Source organism: Oncorhynchus tshawytscha, linkage group LG16 (genome assembly GCF_018296145.1).
Source record: "Oncorhynchus tshawytscha isolate Ot180627B linkage group LG16, Otsh_v2.0, whole genome shotgun sequence".
Taxonomy (NCBI): Eukaryota; Metazoa; Chordata; class Actinopteri; order Salmoniformes; family Salmonidae; genus Oncorhynchus; species Oncorhynchus tshawytscha.
In genome coordinates, this window is record NC_056444.1 from 27,596,818 (window position 1) to 27,616,814 (window position 19,997).

The 19,997-nt window shown below is 41.9% G+C and overlaps 1 protein-coding gene across 1 annotated transcript in view; it reads left to right on the forward strand.

Moving 5' to 3' along the window:
• Positions 1-19,997, forward strand: part of LOC112251626 (calcium-activated potassium channel subunit alpha-1-like) — a 350,091-nt gene that overhangs the window by 232,358 nt on the left and 97,736 nt on the right. The window contains exons 5-7 of the mRNA XM_042299053.1: positions 1,721-1,832; positions 17,207-17,282; positions 18,610-18,685. Of these exons, the coding sequence (XP_042154987.1) occupies positions 1,721-1,832; positions 17,207-17,282; positions 18,610-18,685 (264 nt within the window). The remainder of the gene's footprint in view (positions 1-1,720; positions 1,833-17,206; positions 17,283-18,609; positions 18,686-19,997) is intronic.

The window sequence follows — 19,997 nt, forward strand, 5'->3', positions numbered from 1 at the left end:
GCATAGATCTGGGGAAGAGTACTAAAACATTTCTGCAGCATTGAAGGTCCCCAAGAACACAGTGCTTTCATCATTCTTAAATGGAAGAAGTTTGGAACCACCAAGACTCTTCCTGAGCTGGCTGCCCAGCCAAAATGAGCAATCGGCGGAGAACAGCCTTGGTCTCCTTGGTGACCAAGAAACCAATGTTCACTCTGACAGAGCTGGGAGAACCTTCCAGAAGGACAACCATCTCTGCAGTACTCTACCAATCAGACCTCTATGGTAGGTAGAATGGCCAATTGGAAGCTACTCCTCAGTAAACGGCACATGACAGCCCACTTGGAGTTTGACATAAAGCACCTAAAGGACTCTCATACTATGAGAAACAAGATTCTCTGGTCTGATGAAACCAAGTTTGAACTCTGGTCTGAATGCCAAGCATCACGTCTGGAGTAAACCTGACACCATCCCTACTGTGAAGCATGGTGGTGGTAGCATTATCCTGTCGGGATGTTTTTCAGCAGCAGGGACTAGGAGACTAGTCAGAAAAATGAACAGAGCAACGTACAGAGAGATCCTTGATGAAAACTGGCTCCAGAGCGCTCAGGACCTCTGACTGGGGCAAAAGTTCAACTTCCAACAGGACAACAACCCTAAGCACACAGCCAAGACAATGCAGGAGTCTCTGATTGTCCTTGAGTGGCCCAGCCAGAACCAGGACTTGAACCTGATCGAACATCTCTGGAGAGATTTGAATATAGCTGTGCAGCGACGCTCCCCATCCAACCTGACAGAGTTTGAGAGGATCCACAGAGAAGAATGAGAGAAACTCCCCAAAAACAGTTGTACCAAGTTTGTAGCGTCATACCCAAGAGGATTTGAGGCTGTAATCACTGCCAAAGGTGCTTAAACAAAGTACTGAGTAAATAGGGTCTGAAAAGTTATGTAAATAAACTTAGATACAGTATATGAAATGCATGTATTATGTTGCTATATGCTCAAGGTTCAAATAAAACAATAAGAACTATACTTGAACTCTATAAAATAAAATAATTAGATTTAAGTTTAACACCTCTGTTTTCCATTCAGCGATGATCTTTATGAAATAATAGCACATTGTAAAGTGGCCATAAATGCTCCTGATAACTGTTAAAATGCATAAAGATGGTGTCGTAAGTCATTGTACCTACAGCCTGCTATGAACTGAATGAGAAATAGAAGCAACACATTTAACCTGCAACATGGATTTTAAGGAATGTGTTACCCCCATGAATTGTTACTTCTATGTCTCCCTTCAGTTCATAGCAGCCAATGAGAAGTCTTCCAATACATCAGTTTTTAGTACAAATAAACGACAACATTTGTTTGTTGAGTTTTGTTTATGGTCAAAAAAGACCGAAATCAACCGGAATTTATTTATTTATTGAGGTAATCCGTTTCCAAGTATTCTCACAAATACATTTTAAAAAAGATGTATGTGATCGTGTCTCAATGTTCAGTAATACAGGTATGAAATTGCTATTTTGAAATACAATCTCTTTTTGGGCTTAGTTGTGGTCAATTTGCATAGTACAAATTATTATAATTATGTTCCCTTCCCCCGACGATCTGCTCCGACAAAAATCATCCTGCGGCTGATTCTAGTTGCCTTCCCCTGTAATACACAATAACTGCATCAACATAATACAGTATACGTGCAGGCTTTAAGTGAAGTGTTACCCTTCTATTTCTCCTTCAGTTCATAGCAGCCAATGATAAGCTGTGGTTCTGGCTGGAGGTCAACTCAGTGGTGGACTTCTTCACTGTTCCTCCTGTCTTCGTATCTGTCTACTTGAACAGGAGCTGGCTGGGTAAGGACAAACCTTTTTCTCCTTCTACATTTCTCTCCATTTCTCGACAATGACTCGGAGCAGTGAGAGAGCTATTTATATGGCAAAATATTGTACCTGGAAAACTTCCAATGTCATGACAGCTCTTTGTTGCCATCTATTAGACATTCTTTGCACAGCGCCCTCCACAGGTTCCGCCTGGGAAACATACACTGGCCTGGATTGTATCATGGCTGACTTTTCTCAGTAGGCTATGCAGCAGTAGCGTGGTGACGCTATCGTTAGCATTGACTCGCTATACAGGATGATGAAAAAGGTTGAAATTGGCTTCTGTTATAATTAGCCGTTCTCTGCGCTCCCACTACATTATACTGTAGTTAGATGGAAAAGAAGACCGAGCCCAGCCAACAGAGAACGTTACTATAACAATAGGGAACGTTACAATGGAGTCCCAAATTTGGTTTACATTTGAATTGCAAAAAATAAATCATGATAAAGTGTTTAGGGGAAAAAAAAGAGAAGTTGCCATTTTAACATTCTCAGAACGTCCCTACTAACATTCTTGGAATGCAGAGGTAACCAGCAATTGTTTACTGGGAGGTAGCTCTCCTCTGCAGGGAGTCTTGAATCATCCTCTTTATTTCTGGAGGTAGTTGAAAAAGGAAACTGGGAGGGAAGCCATTGTTTTGAGATGGCCTAGATTCTCCTCTCCGCACCATGAATATGCATTCATAAATTATGTATGTGTTTATCTATTCATACTGGGGAAGCCAGTGAGATTAAAAAATCACTTTGAAGGAGAATGTGTCAGATAACACAGAAGAATACACCCCCGAACAGCCCACTCATGTCACATGTTGTTTGTGTAGAGGCGGATGGACACGTTCTGTACGTCAGACAGTGTATTTTAGGGTCATCTGGTCATAAACGGTCCCCCACACACACACCACGTGTGTGAAATAGAATGTGTGTTTGCACTAGCGTACATTACATGTTTGGTTATTGCTGTGTGATTGTGTGTTGATGTGTTTTAAGTGTTTGTAACGTAGCAACAGCTATGACTGTCCCAGCGATCCATTTATTTATTTATCTTATTGAACATTTATTTAACTAGGCAAGTCAGTTAAGAACACATTTTTATTTACAATGACGGCCTACCAAATGGCAAAAGGCCTCCTGCGGGGACGGGGGCTGGGATTAAAAATAAAATCAAATAAAAATATAGGACAAAACACACGTCACGACAAGAGAGACAAAACAACACTAAATAAAGAGAGAACTAAGACAACAACATAGTATGACAGTAACACATGACAACAACATGGCAGCAGTACAACATGACAACAAAATGGCAGCAGCACAACAAGGCAGCAGCACAACATGGTAGGAGCACAAAACATGGTACAAACATTATTGGGCACAGACAACAGCACACAGGGCAAGAAGGTAGAGCCAACAATGCATCACGCAATCCATTGACTGGGTCCACACCAGAAAACACTGTGCCATAACTCTGGCCTATACGGTGCTACAGTGCCATGCATGTCAAACTCTCTGTTATCAACTGGTTGATATCAGAGGGGCCTCTAACTAGGGGCAGGGTATTAGGCCAAGGTATTATTAAGATGAGCTGGTACTGGAAATATCAGGTCTGCAGGAAATTAGAAGGTAGGGAATTATAGCAACATGACAATGATTGACAACAGGAGGGATTCCAATTTTAGCTACATAGTCCAATGCTTGATCTGGTACTGTAGATGTGTTATCAGGTAGATATTACATCAGACTCTAGGGTTAGAGTTAGCTGTAGATATTACATTAGACTCTAGGGTTAGAGTTAGCTATAGATGTTACATCAGACTCTAGGGTTAGAGTTAGCTGTAGATGTTACATCATACTCCAGGGTTAGAGTTAGCTGTAGATATTACATCAGACTCCAGGGTTAGAGTTAGCTGTAGATATTACATCAGACTCTAGGGTTAGAGTTAGCTATAGATATTACATCAGACTCTAGGGTTAGAGTTAGCTGTAGATATTACATCAGACTCCAGGGTTAGAGTTAGCTATAGATATTACATCAGACTCTAGGGTTAGAGTTAGCTGTAGATATTACATCAGACTCTAGGGTTAGAGTTAGCTGTAGATATTACATCAGACTCCAGGGTTAGAGTTAGCTGTAGATATTACATCAGACTCCAGGGTTAGAGTTAGCTATAGATATTACATCAGACTCTAGGGTTAGAGTTAGCTGTAGATATTACATCAGACTCCAGGGTTAGAGTTAGCTATAGATATTACATCAGACTCTAGGGTTAGAGTTAGCTGTAGATATTACATCAGACTCTAGGGTTAGAGTTAGCTATAGATATTACATCAGACTCTAGGGTTAGAGTTAGCTGTAGATATTACATCAGACTCCAGGGTTAGAGTTAGCTGTAGATATTACATCAGACTCTAGGGTTAGAGTTAGCTATAGATATTACATCAGACTCTAGAGTTTGAGTTAGCTGTAGATATTACATCAGACTCCAGGGTTAGAGTTAGCTGTAGATATTACATCAGACTCTAGGGTTAGAGTTAGCTGTAGATATTACATCAGACTCTAGGGTTAGAGTTAGCTGTAGATATTACATCAGACTCCAGGGTTAGAGTTAGCTGTAGATATTACATCAGACCCAAGGTTAGAGTTAGCTGTAGATATTACATCAGACTCTAGGGTTAGAGTTAGCTGTAGATATTACATCAGACTCTAGGGTTAGAGTTAGCTGTAGATATTACATTAGACTCTAGGGTTAGAGTTAGCTGTAGATATTACATTAGACTCTAGGGTTAGAGTTAGCTATAGATATTACATCAGACTCTAGGGTTAGAGTTAGCTGTAGATATTACATCAGACTCCAGGGTTAGAGTTAGCTGTAGATATTACATCAGACTCTAGGGTTAGAGTTAGCTATAGATATTACATCAGACTCCAGGGTTAGAGTTAGCTGTAGATATTACATCAGACTCCAGGGTTAGAGTTAGCTATAGATATTACATCAGACTCTAGGGTTAGAGTTAGCTGTAGATATTACATCAGACTCTAGGGTTAGAGTTAGCTGTAGATATTACATTAGACTCTAGGGTTAGAGTTAGCTATAGATATTACATCAGACTCTAGGGTTAGAGTTAGCTATAGATATTACATCAGACTCTAGGGTTAGAGTTAGCTATAGATATTACATCAGACTCTGGGGTTAGAGTTAGCTGTAGATATTACATCAGACTCTAGGGTTAGAGTTAGCTGTAGATATTACATCAGACTCTAGGGTTAGAGTTAGCTGTAGATATTACATTAGACTCTAGGGTTAGAGTTAGCTGTAGATATTACATTAGACTCTAGGGTTAGAGTTAGCTATAGATATTACATCAGACTCTAGGGTTAGAGTTAGCTGTAGATATTACATCAGACTCTAGGGTTAGAGTTAGCTGTAGATATTACATCAGACTCTAGGGTTAGAGTTAGCTGTAGATATTACATCAGACTCTAGGGTTAGAGTTAGCTGTAGATATTACATCAGACTCTAGGGTTAGAGTTAGCTGTAGATATTACATCAGACTCTAGGGTTAGAGTTAGCTGTAGATATTACATCTCAATTAAGAGTACAGATTATTGTATGGGACAACATACAAATGTTTAAAAAAACATTTAGTTCACGTATTTATTGGTTTCTTATCATTTTGATAAGAGATGAAAATGTAATGGTTTGAAGGTTGTTTCTAAAAAAAATAATCTAAATGTACCAATTTTAAGGTTGTGTCATTAGATTTGGGGTGTGGTGGGTTGCAAGAAATTCTTGCGGAGATAAAAGTGGTCCCCAGAAATTCTGCTGGAAAAATGTGTCTCTGTTGAACAAGTTTCAATACCACTGTTCCAACGGTACTGTAGAGGTATCAGGTACGCGTTACACCAGACTCCAGGTCTAACATGAATAATCTGTCCAGTGGTTGGTGACTGAGTGACATGTCCCCACATCCATCTCTATTGAGTTAGGCTCCAGTGGGTAGTTGACAAATTTGTAAATGCTTCACTGATAATCAATAGAAAGATCCATCAATGGTTTGAGTGGACATCAATTCTATTTCCATCTCACTAATTGTGTTTTGTCTCCAGTCATCTGTTTCAGAGGGAAACAATGATGATGTTAACACAGTTTTACATCAACTCCTGTGGACTCATACAGTTTTCTCGCTCTGTGTGACTAAATGCTATGCAACACACACACACACACACACACACACACACACACACACACACACACACACACACACACACACACACACACACACACACACACACTACTAGGTGATAGCAGATCATAATTGTTACAGCAATATCACATTTCAGTAGCCTACTTTATTCTCCACCAGAGGACTATCCTCTCTATGCATTTCTCAGTAATGTTCTTTCACCTTCTGCCAAATTGGCTTTAAATGAAGAGGGTAGAGAAACGTGCGGCTAATCTAAAAAGACACGCAGCGTTCCTACATGGAAATAAGAAATTAATCTTCTTAAACTACGTGAAGTGGGTATCTCTCCCTCAAGAGCGAGAAGGCCATAGCCAGGCTAGCTGTGTTGGATTAGCATACAAACGGCTCTTTGAAAGATGCCAAGCTAGCTGCTAGCCCCAGAGACCCCAATCCTCAAGCCCCTCATCCTCTCCCCTATTAATTCCAGTCCTGCTAGGGCTTCACTGCCTTTCTTTCTCTCGTAGAAAGAGCAGAACTTGTGTAGGATGTTAAGGCAGCTTTTAAATGACACAGTAGAACTGTATAAATATAGGACTTACTAGAGACTGTATAAATATAGGAGTAACGAGACTGTATAAATACAGGAGTAACTAGAGACTGTAAATACAGGAGTAACTAGAGACTATAAATATAGGAGTAACTATATAGACTGTATAAATATAGGAATAACGAGACTGTATAAATATAGGAGTAACTATATAGACTGTATAAATATAGGAGTAACTATATAGACTGTATAAATATAGGAGTAACTAGAGACTGTATAAATATAGGAGTAACTATATAGACTGTATAAATATAGGAGTAACTATATAGACTGTATAAATATAGGAATAACGAGACTGTATAAATATAGGAGTAACTATATAGACTGTATAAATATAGGAGTAACTATATAGACTGTATAAATATAGGAGTAACTAGAGACTGTATAAATATAGGAGTAACTATATAGACTGTATAAATATAGGAGTAACTTCCTGATTTCCTGCAAGACAGGAATGGCAGTGTTCTGCCATGGCCAGCGAAGAGCCCGAATCTCAATCCCATTGAGCACGTCTGGGACCTGTTGGATTGGAGGGTGAGGGCTAGGGCCATTCCCCCCAGAAATGTCCGGGAACTTGCAGGTGCCTTGGTAGAAGAGTGGGGTAACATCTCATAGCAAGAGTTTGCTAGTCTGGTACAGTCCATGAGGAGGAGACGCATTGCAGTACTTAATGCAGCTGGTGCCCACACCAAATACTGACTGTTACTTTTGATTTTGACCCCCTCTTTGTTCAGGGACACATTATTCCATTTCTGTTAGTCACGTGTCTGTGGAACTTGTTCAGTTTATGTCTCAGTTGTTAAATCTTGTTATGTTCATACAAATATTTACACATGTTAAGTTTGCTGAAAATAAATGCAGTTGACAGTAGGAGGACGTTTATTTTTTTGCTGAGTTTATATAGACTGTATAGAGTAACTAGAGACTGTGTACAGTTGAAGTCGTAACTTAACATACATTAGAGTCATTAAAACTCCAACCACTCTGCAAATTTCTTGTTAACTTCTTATGGCTAGGGGTTTCGCTAGCGCCAGCTCAGAAGAAGCCACTGCTCCAAAACCGCCATAAAAAGCCAGACTATGGTTTGCAACTGCACATGGGAACAAAGATCGTAATTTTTGTCCTCTGGTCTGATGAAACAAAAATAGAACTGTTTGGCCATAATGACCATTGTTATGTTTGGAGGAAAAAGGGGGAGGCTTGGAAGCCGAAGAACACCATCCCAACCGTGAAGTACGGGGGTGGCAGCATCATGTTGTGGGGGTGTATAGGAGTAACTAGAGACTCTATTTTATTTTTATTTTATTTCACCTTTATTTAACCGGGTAGGCAAGTTGAGAACAAGTTCTCATTTACAATTGCGACCTGGCCAAGATAAAGCAAAGCAGTTCGAAACATACAGTCAATAATAGAGTAGAAACAAGTCTATATACGATGTGAGCAGATGAGGTGAGATAAAGGAGGTAAAGGTAAAAAAAGGCCATGGTGGCAAAGTAAATACAATATAGCAAGTAAAACACTGGAATGGTGGATTTGCAGTGGAAGAATGTGCAAAGTAGAAATAAAAATAATGGGGTGCAAAGGAGCAAAATAGATAAATAAAATAAATACAGTAAGGGAGGAGGTAGTTGTTTGGGCTAAATTATAGGTGGGCTATGTACAGGTGCAGTAATCTGTGAGCTGCTCTGACAGCTGGTGCTTAAAGCTAGTGAGGGAGATAAGTGTTTCCAGTTTCAGAGATGTTTGTATTCGTTTCAGTCATTGGCAGCAGAGAACTGGAAGGGGAGGCGTCCAAAGAAAGAATTGGTTTTGGGGGTGACCAGAGAGATATACCTGCTGGAGCGCGTGCAACAGGTGGATGATGCTATGGTGGCCAGTGAGCTGAGATAAGGGGGGACTTTACCTAGCAAGGTCTTGTAGATGACATAGAGCCAGTGGGTTTGGCGACGAGTATGAAGCGAGGGCCAGCCAACGAGAGCATACAGGTTGCAATGGTGGGTAGTATATGGGGCTATGATGACAAAACGGATGGCACTGTGATAGACTGCATCCAATTTGTTGAGTAGGGTGTTGGAGGCTATTTTGTAAATGACATCGCCAAAGTCGAGGATTGGTAGGATGGTCAGTTTTACAAGGGTATGTTTGGCAGCATGAGTGAAGGATGCTTTGTTGCGAAATAGGAAGCCAATTCTAGATTTAACTTTGGATTGGAGATGTTTGATGTGGGTCTGGAAGGAGAGTTTACAGTCTAACCAGACACCTAGGTATTTGTAGTTGTCCACGTATTCTAAGTCAGAGCCGTCGAGAGTAGTGATGTTTGTCACGAACCGGCGCAAAGCCCATAACAAAAGGGAGGCAACGTGGAGATAAGGCGTAACAAAATATATATTTATTAACTAAAGCAACTAAGGAAAATATACAATGGTGTGTGTAATCAGTAATCAGTAGTGTAAGTGAGTGTTTTGCATGCATGAATGTGATAATGCAGGGTGTTGAAAGATGTTGTCGCAAACAACCCAAAAACCACCAAGAAACACAACAAAATCCATAAAGGTGTCTGCATGGAGAGAGTCTCCTCCATGAATGGGGAAGTGGTGTATTTATCCTGGGAGACACCGGGCCCAGGTGTTTCCCATGTAGCTGACGACCCTCCCAACTCCGCCCACCAGCATCCTAATAAGGAAATAACAGAGAGAGAATACGGCAGACAGAGTGGGTCGTCACATGTTGGACAGGCGGGCAGGTGCAGGCAGCGATCGGTTGAAGGGCATGCATTTAGTTTTACTTGTATTTAAGAGCAATTGGAGGCCACGGAAGGAGAGTTGTATGGCATTGAAGCTTGCCTGGAGGGTTGTTAACACAGTATCCAAAGAAGGGCCAAAAGTATACAGAATGGTGTCGTCTGCGTAGAGGTGGATCAGAGACTCACCAGCAGCAAGAGCGACATCATTGATGTATACAGAGAAGAGAGTCGGTCCAAGAATTGAACCCTGTGGCACCCCCATAGAGACTGCCAGAGGTCCAGACGCAGACCTTCCGATTTGACACACTGAACTCTATCAGAGAAGTAGTTGGTGAACCAGGCGAGGCAATCATTTGAGAAACCAAGGCTGTCGAGTCTGCCGATGAGGATGTGGTGAATAACAGAGTCAAAAGCCTTGGCCAGATCAATGAATACGGCTGCACAGTATTGTTTCTTATCGATGGCGGTTAAGATATTGTTTAGGACCTTGAGCATGGCTGAGGTGCACCCATGACCAGCTCTGGAACCAGATTGCATAGCAGAGAAGGTGCGGTGAGATTCGAAATGGTCAGTAATCTGTTTGTTGACTTGGCTTTCGAAGACCTTAGAAAGGCAGGGTAGGATAGATATAGGTCTGTAGCAGTTTGGGTCAAGAGTGTCACCCCCTTTGAAGAGGGGGATGACCGCAGCTGCTTTCCAATATTTGGGAATCTCAGACGACACGAAAGAGAGGTTGAACAGGCTAGTAATACGGATGGCAACAATTTCGGCAGATAATTTTAGAAAGAAAAGGTCCAGATTGTCTAGCCCGGCTGATTTGTAGGGGTCCAGATTTTGCAGCTCTTTCAGAACATCAGCTGACTGGATTTGGGAGAAGGAGAAATGGGGAAGGCTTGGGCGAGTTGGGGGGTGCAGTGCTGTTGACCGGGGTAGGGGTAGCCAGGTGGAAAGCATGGCCAGCTGTAGAAAAATGCTTATTGAAATTCTCAATTATAGTGGATTTATCAGTGGTGACAGTGTTTCCTATCTTCAGTGCAGTGGGCAGCTGGGAGGAGGTGTTTGTATTCTCCATGGACTTTACAGTGTCCCAGAACTTCTTTGAGTTAGTGTTGCAGGAAGTAAATTTCTGCTTGAAAAAGCTAGCCTTGGCTTTTCTAACTGCCTGTGTATAATGGTTTCTAGCTTCCCTGAACAGCTGCATATCACGGGGGCTGTTCGATGCTAATGCAGAACGCCATAGGATGTTTTTGTGTTGGTTAAGGGCAGTCAGGTCTGGGGAGACCCAAGGGCTATATCTGTTCCTGGTTCTAAATTTCTTGAATGGGGCATGCTTATTTAAGATGGTTAGGAAGGCATTTTTTTTAAATAACCAGGCATTCTCTACTGACGGGATGAGATCAATATCCTTCCAGGATACTCCGGCCAGGTCGATTAGAAAGGCGTGCTCGCTGAAGTGTTTCAGGGAGCGTTTGACAGTGATGAGTGGAGGTCGTTTGACCGCTGACCCATTACGGATGCAGGTAATGAGGCAATGATCGCTGAGATCTTGGTTGAAGACAGCAGAGGTGTATTTAGAGGGCAAGTTGGTTAGGATGATATCTTTGAGTGTGCCCGTGTTTACGGCTTTGGGGAGGTATCTGGTTGGTTCATTGATAATTTGTGTGAGATTGAGGGCATCAAGCTTAGATTGTAGGATGGGGTGTTAAGCATGTCCCAGTTTAGGTCGCCTAGCAGCACAAGCTCTGAAGATAGATGGGGGGGCAATCAGTTCACATATGATGTCCAGAGCACAGCTGGGGGCAGAGGGTGGTCTATAGCAGGCGGCAACGGTGAGAGACTTGTTTTAAAAGAGGTGGATTTTTAAAAGTAGAAGTTCAAATTGTTTGGGTACAGACCTGGATAGTAGGACAGAACTCTGCAGGCTATCTTTGCAGTAGATTGCAACACCGCCCCCTTTGGCAGTTCTATCTTGTCTGAAAATGTTGTAGTTTGGGATGACAATTTCAGAATTTTGATGGTCTTCCTAAGCCAGGATTCAGACACAGCTAGAAGATCCGGGTTGGCAGAGTGTGCTAAATCAGTGAATAAAACAAACTTAGGGAGGAGGCTTCTAATGTTAACATGCATGAAACCAAGGCTATTATGGTTACAGAAGTCATCAAAAGAGAGCACCTGGGGAATAGGAGTGGAGCTAGGCACTGCAAGGCCTGGATTCACCTCTACATCACCAGAGGAAAAGAGGAGGAGTAGGATAAGGGTACGGTATATATATATAGGAGCAACGAGACTATAAGTATATGAGTAACTATATAGACTGTGTAAATATATGAGGAACTATAGACGGTATAAATATAGGAGGAACTATTTAGACTGTATAATAAGATGTCAGTGTTAAATAATCCATTGTTTTCTGCATTATGGAGACATGCAAAATGCCATTATAGAAGAAGGTATAAGCAGTGTTGTCATAGCTCTACATTATAATTCAAAGCCATATTACATAATATCCCCATATTACTTCTGGAGCCTGTGTACTGTCAATTAATGTTTTGTATCCATGTCTCTCCATTTCCACATCACTACTGCCCTCTGCTGGTGACGGTAGTGTACTGTTTGTGTTGATCTCTGAATAGGCTTACAGACTCTAGTACAGTATCTGGCATGCTATCAGTGTGTGTGTTATAATCCCGACTGCCTGGACACAGGGTATTATCCCTGTTGTAACATGGTCATCCCCAGGCTGATGATTGATAAAAGACTCCAGTGTGTGTGTCTACTGTCAGTGACACGTGACAGAGGGGAAGGGGCTTGGCACATACCCACAGATTATTATGATGATCCTTGCAGTGTTGTTGCATGTGTAGCAGATGCGGGCTAGTCAGCATTACTAGTAGCCATCATGGAGTGACGCCACATGCCCTGAAACCTACAGTGTTGCACTCGCCCAACAAGGACCAATGTTCTTGGTAGGGAAATGGTTAGCACTGTAGCGTCCTCTTTCCTGCGCTACCTGTTCAGTAGTACAGATGGTTCTATTGCTGTGAGCTGATGTCAATACAAACTGCCATTCCGCTTAATCCCCATGTAACTACTGCCCATATATCTGATATCTGCCAGTGACAGCACGGCATTTGTGATTAAATACAGATTATTGCTTCATCTCTCTCTCTCTCTCTCTCTGTCTCTCTCTCTCTCTCTCTCTCTCTCTCTCTCTCTCTCTCTCTCTCTCTGTATCTCTCTCTCTCTCTCTCTCTGTATCTCTCTCTCTCTCTCTGTGTATCTCTCTCTCTCTCTAAATCCCTGGATGGGTTCAGGCACTTTTAAAAATGCCTCACCTCTGAACACGGCCCCTTATTGGTGGGAGAAACATCCACATGACTCTCTGTAGGTACACCAGAGAGGGCGAAGGGGAATCTGTTTGGGCCGCTCAGATTATTAACAGATCCTCTACTGTGTCACAGCTTATATCAGACCAGACCAGGATACAGTTTGTACCAGACAGGTACATGGAGGCGTTGTCTGTCTATCTGATTGTCACTCAGTCTGGTGTTCTCTTCTGCACGTGCAGCACTTGATTCTGCACCTTTTATTGGGTGTTCTATGCATGCAATTCTACCTGGAAAAACTCTACTTGTCTGTCTTCCAAATCATCTTTTTTCATCCATTTCCTCCTTCAAGAAACAGTTCTTCATCTCTTCCTTTGAGACACTCTTGAACACACAGCGTTGGACCTTAGAACTAGAGAATAGTTCCACTCTTCAGAAAGACAAGGACCCTTAAGAGAAACTACCGGAGACTCTGCAATAGATAACTAAATATCTGAGATCGATAGCGATGATCCCTACTAAGCTCCTGATGTACCGGGGTCCACGCGGTGCCACCTCCCCTCGCCCCGAGACCCGTGGAGACACATTCAGGAGAAAGAAGTCGTGTGGAGAGTTGTTTCAGAAAGGGTACAGGGTGAGGCTGGGGCCTCGTGGAGTGGCTATGAAGAAGGAGAGGCAGAAGGGACCCTATCTTGCACTCTGGACCTCTCTGAACTTTCTCTCCAAATGGGGTAAGAATAGAGATCTAGGGCCATAGTTATTCTATGTGGAGTAAGACTGGTAGAATATGGGTTCTGGGTCATGTTCAAACTGTCTGTCGGGTCCAGTATACACTTCCTCTCCAAATGGGGTGAGAATAGAGATCTAGGACCAAAGTCAAACTGTCTGGTCTTGTCTGTGATTCCTAGTTGTATAAACTATGTTCTGCTTAAAATGGGGTCTGGGCCCTGTTCAAACATCTATCTGGTTCATCTCCAAATGCGGTAAGGACCGAGGTCGGGGAAGGGAATGGAATCTCTCGTGGTTATGATTCTTATTCTTTACTCTGCTCCTGCTGTGTGGTTGCCTGGCTACCCATACTCCTTGCTGCGGCCAAACGCTACGCCACGCTCGTTAGTTTCTTCTCCGCAATGAGTCTGGATCTGAGTACCTCCCCTACGATTTCTAGAATGGAAATACTTTATAGACTGTCTGATTTGTCCCAGAAACCAATGGGTTGAGCCAGAACACACATGGGTAAAGCAAAGTTTTGAAAATTCACCATTGGTTAGAGCTGATCCAATAGCTGATTACTTTGTTTTGTACAACACCCCTAATTTTGACATCACCACAAACGACTCTGATGATGTCAGTCAGACTGAAGTATGTAGCGAACAGCAGTGGAGGAATTCAATGGAATGGCTTAGTCTGTTGGAAAATCATGTTTGAGGCATCTGGGTTGTGGGTTTGATTCCTGCATGGGCCGGGTATACTAAATATGTGTGGTAGCTGTAAGTTGCCTCACTAAGACTTGTGTTTACAGAATGTATCTGTTTACACCATGAATTAAACTTTAAACAGATCTAAAAACACAAAGAGATTAGATTTCATGTAATCTTGGATACCAAAAACTAAAATCTTGGGTTAATTGCGTCAGACGATCGATTACGTTTTAGGGGTAGATGTATGAAAAAAATATACTAACCAGACTTGAGAAGTCTCCACCCCCTAAACAGATGTTTCAGTCCAATGTGTGGGTCAAATCTCCCCTTCTAATATTCGGAGGATGCGAACCTTTGTAAAATCGTAATTTGTCCAAATGGTCAGATGCTACGGCACCATGTTACGCATGTACAGTGTGTCCATGAGAGATTAGACTTCAAGGAAATGTTTCAAAGTTAATCTGGTCAACATCGGCCTGCCCTTCTCTGTTAACCTAAGTCACTACTGGTGTGAATGATTCAATCCATCCATTCACACACGGTGAATCAGAGCAGGGAATATATTGGTGTAAACTGATATTGAGGCAGGTGTTGCATTGTGTCTCTAATCTCTGGGTGAGCTCATTTTGGAATCCGACAGATACACATGTAGGGCACAAACTCGCCCCCCTTCCTTTCACCCTCAGAACAGCCTCAATTCATCGGGGAATGGACTCTACAAGGTGTTGAAAGCTTTCCACAGGGATGCTGGCCCATTTTGACTCCAATGCTTCCCACAGTTGCCAACTTGGCTGGATGGCCTTTAAGTGGTTGACCATTCGTGATAAACACGGGATACTGTTGAGTGTAAAAAACTCAGCTGCGTTGCAGTTCTTGATTCAAACCAGTGCGCCAGGCACCTATTACCAGACCCAGTTCAAAGGCACTTAAATGTTTTGTGTTGCCCATTCACCCTCTGAATAGCACACAGACACAATCCATGTCTCTATTGTCTCAAGGCTTTAAACATTTAACCTGTCTCCTCCCCTTCATCTACGCTGATTGAAGTGGACTTAACAAGTGACATCAATAAGGGATCATAGCTTTCACCTGGATTCACCTGGTCAGTCTGTCATGGAAAGAGCAGGTGTTCCTAATATAGCCACCTTAGAGGCTACAAATCACAAAGAATATCTACTGTACACTGCCGTTCAAAAGTTTGGGGTCGCTTAGAAATGTCCTTGTTTTGAAATAAAAGCTACTTTTTTGACCATTAAAATAACATAAAATTGATCAGGAATACAGTGTAGACATTGTTAATGTTGTAAATTACTATTGTGGTTGGAAACATCAGATTTTTCTATGGAATATATACATAGGTGTACAGAGGCCTATTATCAGCAACCATCACTCCTGTGTTCCAATGGCACGTTGTGTTTGCTAATCCAAGTTTATCATTTTAAAAGGCTAATTGATCATTAGAAAACCCTTTTGCAATTATGTTAGCACAGCTGAAAACTGCTGTTCTGATTAAAGAAGCAATAAAACTGGCCTTCTTTAGACTAGTTGAGTATCTGGAGCATCAGCTTTTGTGGGTTCGATTACAGGCTCAAAATGGCCAGAAACAAAGACCTTTCTTCTGAAACTCGTCAGTCTATTCTTGTTCTGAGAAATGAAGGCTGTTCCATGCGAGAAATTGCCAAGAAACTGAAGATCTTGTACAACGCTGTGTACTGCTACCTTCACAGAACAGCGCAAACTGGCTCTAACCAGAATAGAAAGAGTGGGAGGCCCTGGTGCACAACTTAGCAAAAGGACAAGTACATTAGAGTGTCTCGTTTGAGAAACAGACGCCTCACAAGTCCTCAAATGGCAGCTTCATTAAATAGTACCTGCAAAACACCAGTCTCAACGTCAACAGTGAAGAGCTGACTCAGGGATGCTGGCCTTCTAAGAAAAAGCCATATCTCAGACTGGCCAATAAAAAAAAAGAGATTAAGATGGGCAAAAGAACACAAACACTGGACAGAGGAACTCTGCCTTGAAAGCCAGCATCCCGGAGTCGCCTCTTCACTATTGACGTTCTTTGTTTCTGGTCATTTTGAGCATGTACTCAAAACCACAAATGCTGATGCTCCAGATACTCAACTAGTCTAAAGAAGGCCAGTTTTATTGCTTCTTTAATCAGAACAACAGTTGTCAACTGTGCTAACGTAATTGCAAAAGGGTTTTCTAATGATCAATTAGCCTTTTACAATGATAAACTTGGATTTGCTAACACAACGTGCCATTGGAACACAGGAGTGATGGTTGCTGATAATGGGCCTCTGTACGCCTATGTAGATATTCCATAAAAAATCTGCCGTTTCCAGCTACAATAGTCATTTACAACATTAACAATGTCTACACTGTATTTCTGATCAATTTGATGTTATTTTAATTGACAAAGAATGTTGCTTTTCTTTCAAAAACAAGGACATTTCTAAGTGACCACACACTTTTGAACGGTAGTGTATGTATATATGAAGAATACAGTACTGTATGTATGATTAACGTACAGATGTAGGATCTTCATTTGAGGCAGTTTGCTACAGCAAGATTGAAATTTATGGACATTTTTTGTAGGGGTTGATACATTTTTCGTTAGGGCAAATGAAGTCTGACATTTTAAATTGGAAATTACAAACTTTAAAAAAAATATTGAATACACTCAAAGTTTGCATTTCCTGCTGCGCAGGTAAATTCTGGGCAATGCCCACACGAGATTTCATACTAAATACTAAATATTTTGGTGATATATTGACAATCTTTTGACTAACATGGACTTTCTCAGGTGTTCTTGTTCTGTCCAGTATTGTCATGTCATTTCTATGGTCATTTCTATGGTCATTTCTATGGTCATTTCTATGGTCATTTCTATGGTCATTTCTATGGTCAGCTCTTGTGTGATGTTGGATGTGTGATGTCGTAAAACACCATTGTTTTATAGTATGTATGATGATTAACATTAATTAATATCTCTCTTTCTCTGTGTGTCTCTCTCTCTCTCTCTCTCTCTCTCTCTCTCTCTCTCTCTCTCTCTCTCTCAGGTTTAAGATTCCTGAGAGCCTTGAGATTGATACAGTTCTCTGAAATTTTACAGTTTTTGAATATCTTAAAAACAAGGTAAGTATTAGGGCTTTCATTGGACTACCGCCAAAACACCAACTATCTCCAGAATCCATCTGACATAGAAGCTCGGCTCAGGTTTGCTCTTTGTCTAGACGCTGTGGTGACACTTTATTTTACAGTCCTGTTCCAGACTTAGATATTTGAACTTAAGTGGTAACAACTTCAAAGCATGCAGGGAAAGGGAGCCATTCCTCATCACTTTTACAAATTATTTCATTCAAGCACCTGAAACAAATTGTACATGTACATTTTTGCTATTTAGCAGACATTCTTATCCAGAGCGACTTGCAGTAGTGATTGCAGTGCATTTTGTTCTTTTTCATACTGGTCCACCATGGGAATCGAACGCACAACCATAGTTTTGCAAGCACCATGCTGTCCCAACTGAGCCACACAGGACACATTGTATAGTAGCTCCAATGAATCTCACTCATGTCTTCTGAAATTGTTATGTAATAACTATGTAATTTAACTTCTATTTTCCCATGTGGCTGGGTAAATAGCAGGACTGTCCAGTAAAGTGTCACTGAGGCTAGATGACTGTTTGGCCCAGCGTGCCTCTTCTCTCCTTGCTGGACTGTTGCCACTGTCAACAGAGTCGTTGAGTAATGTACAGTGATCCTCTCTTTCTGTGGTTCAGCACTAACGTAGGTAAAGGAGAGATAGGGAGAGAGGGAGAGAGGGAGGGAGAGAGATAGAAAGTGAAAGAGGAGAGTATGTGATGAATGTAGACAGATCCTGAACTAAAGCATGACACGTTCCCTATTACAGCAGGGCAAGAACAGACACCGCGGTAGCTGTTGACTATATGTAGGAAAAACAACACAAGATGATGGTTAGAGTGCTGGCAACAGCATTCCACAAAAGCTGTCATGACATAATGTGCCTTAGCAGTTCAATAGAGTAATCCCTTTCAGCTTAATTCATTTTATGTTTGTTTGGGTGCATTTTTGTTTTTGACCTGATCCCACCCCCTAGAGACCCACAGTTCCATTCATTTCCTGGTGTAGAGAAAGAGAACAGAATAGCACGTCTTTAAATTATTATTATTTTTATAATACTTAAAGACATTTTCTTTTGTATCTTACAGGCATACAATGCCAGACATAAAGACAGAACTTGACGTAATGATAAAATAATGACAGGAGCGGAGAGGACATGTACAGGACAGTACTGTACTTTACAACCTAAACCTGGTGTTTTCTAGCCTCACCACCTCAGACCCAGTAGATGAACCTCTCCCATTACATTATTCTCTTTCTGTCACCCTTACCTGGTCTGGATCTCTTTGAGAGATTTTTATGGTTCTTATTCTACCCAGCAATTCCATCAAGCTGGTGAACCTGTGTTCCATCTTCATAAGCACATGGCTAACAGCTGCCGGATTCATACATTTGGTAAGTGGCCGGGCGGGGGGGCTGGGCTACAGGGGGAGTAAGGGAGGTTAGAACTCCTAACGCTTGGTCCGAAAACAACCTCTAGCTCCTCCCTTCCCCCTGGATGTGTGGCAGATCTGGAGTGCTGAAGGGTCCCAGACCAACCCCTACACCCTACACCCTGGGCACTCCTGTAAGTTCGAAACGATCGGATTGGTATGTAAACAATACAGAACTAATTGAATACAGTTGTGTGCACTAAGAAGTTAGATTTAATTTAGTTTAAACCCTGCACTGCTCTACAGGTGTTTTTGTGACAAACTATCGCTGGGATACCCTAGAGCACTTTGTTGCTCACCCATTGTGGCAATAGTTCTGCCAGTACCAAAATACAACCTTTTCAGTGCCCGCAACTATATGGAAATTCCCAGCCTATCTGAAGGCAAGGTGAAGCAGCAATTTACCATGTTGCTTAATAAACCTATACGATCTTCTCAGATCCACAGCAGGGCCTAGGGGGTAGGGGCCGGGGCTTGATTTGAGAATCAGCACGTTAGTTAAAAAGGCTAGGTGGGCGCCGTCTTCGTGTAGCCCCCACCTACCCGGTTCAGATGTGCTGCCACCCGAGTGGAGGGGGCTAGGGATTGCCTTCGGACCGGCCAATAGAGGGTGTTTCCATGTGATGATGAAGAGTTAGGGGCGCTTTAATCAAACATTAGAACTACAGATCAATGTCTGTCCTTTTTATTAGTAAAACTACAGATCATTTAATCAAATCTGACCTGTTTTCACTTTTTCTGTTATTTCTTACAAACAGCTGGCTCAAGTTGTCAGTACACTTATATCAATGGCTCAACCAACAGTACAGTAACACACCAACCAATACAGCATTAGAACATGCAGGTGAATACCGCTAACCTCCTGGCACTAGATGGCAGCATTAGATCAATATTAAGGTTCCAGAAATCCTGCTTATCAGATTAGAATGAAAGCACATCAGTTCACCAGGGCCAGATTCAATCAAACTTGTATTGAGAAGGTCGTATGCAGGGCCTTTGTTTGCAAACTGCTGCCCTAAGTGTCAGAACCATGTCGTGTTCAGTTCAGTCGTTCCGAACTGGTGGCACGACAGTGGAGGAGGTACTCGGTAGTGTTACAGCATCCTCAACCACACAGGAAATGTATTAATCCGCGGGAAGACATGTTTGTTGGCTACTGTGTATATATACTCTGCAATGCTGGTTTGATTGACTCTTAAGACCATGTTGGTGGTAGGATGAACCTTTAGAACCTGCTTCAGAGGTTGTGATAAAAATCCTTCCAACGTTTTTGC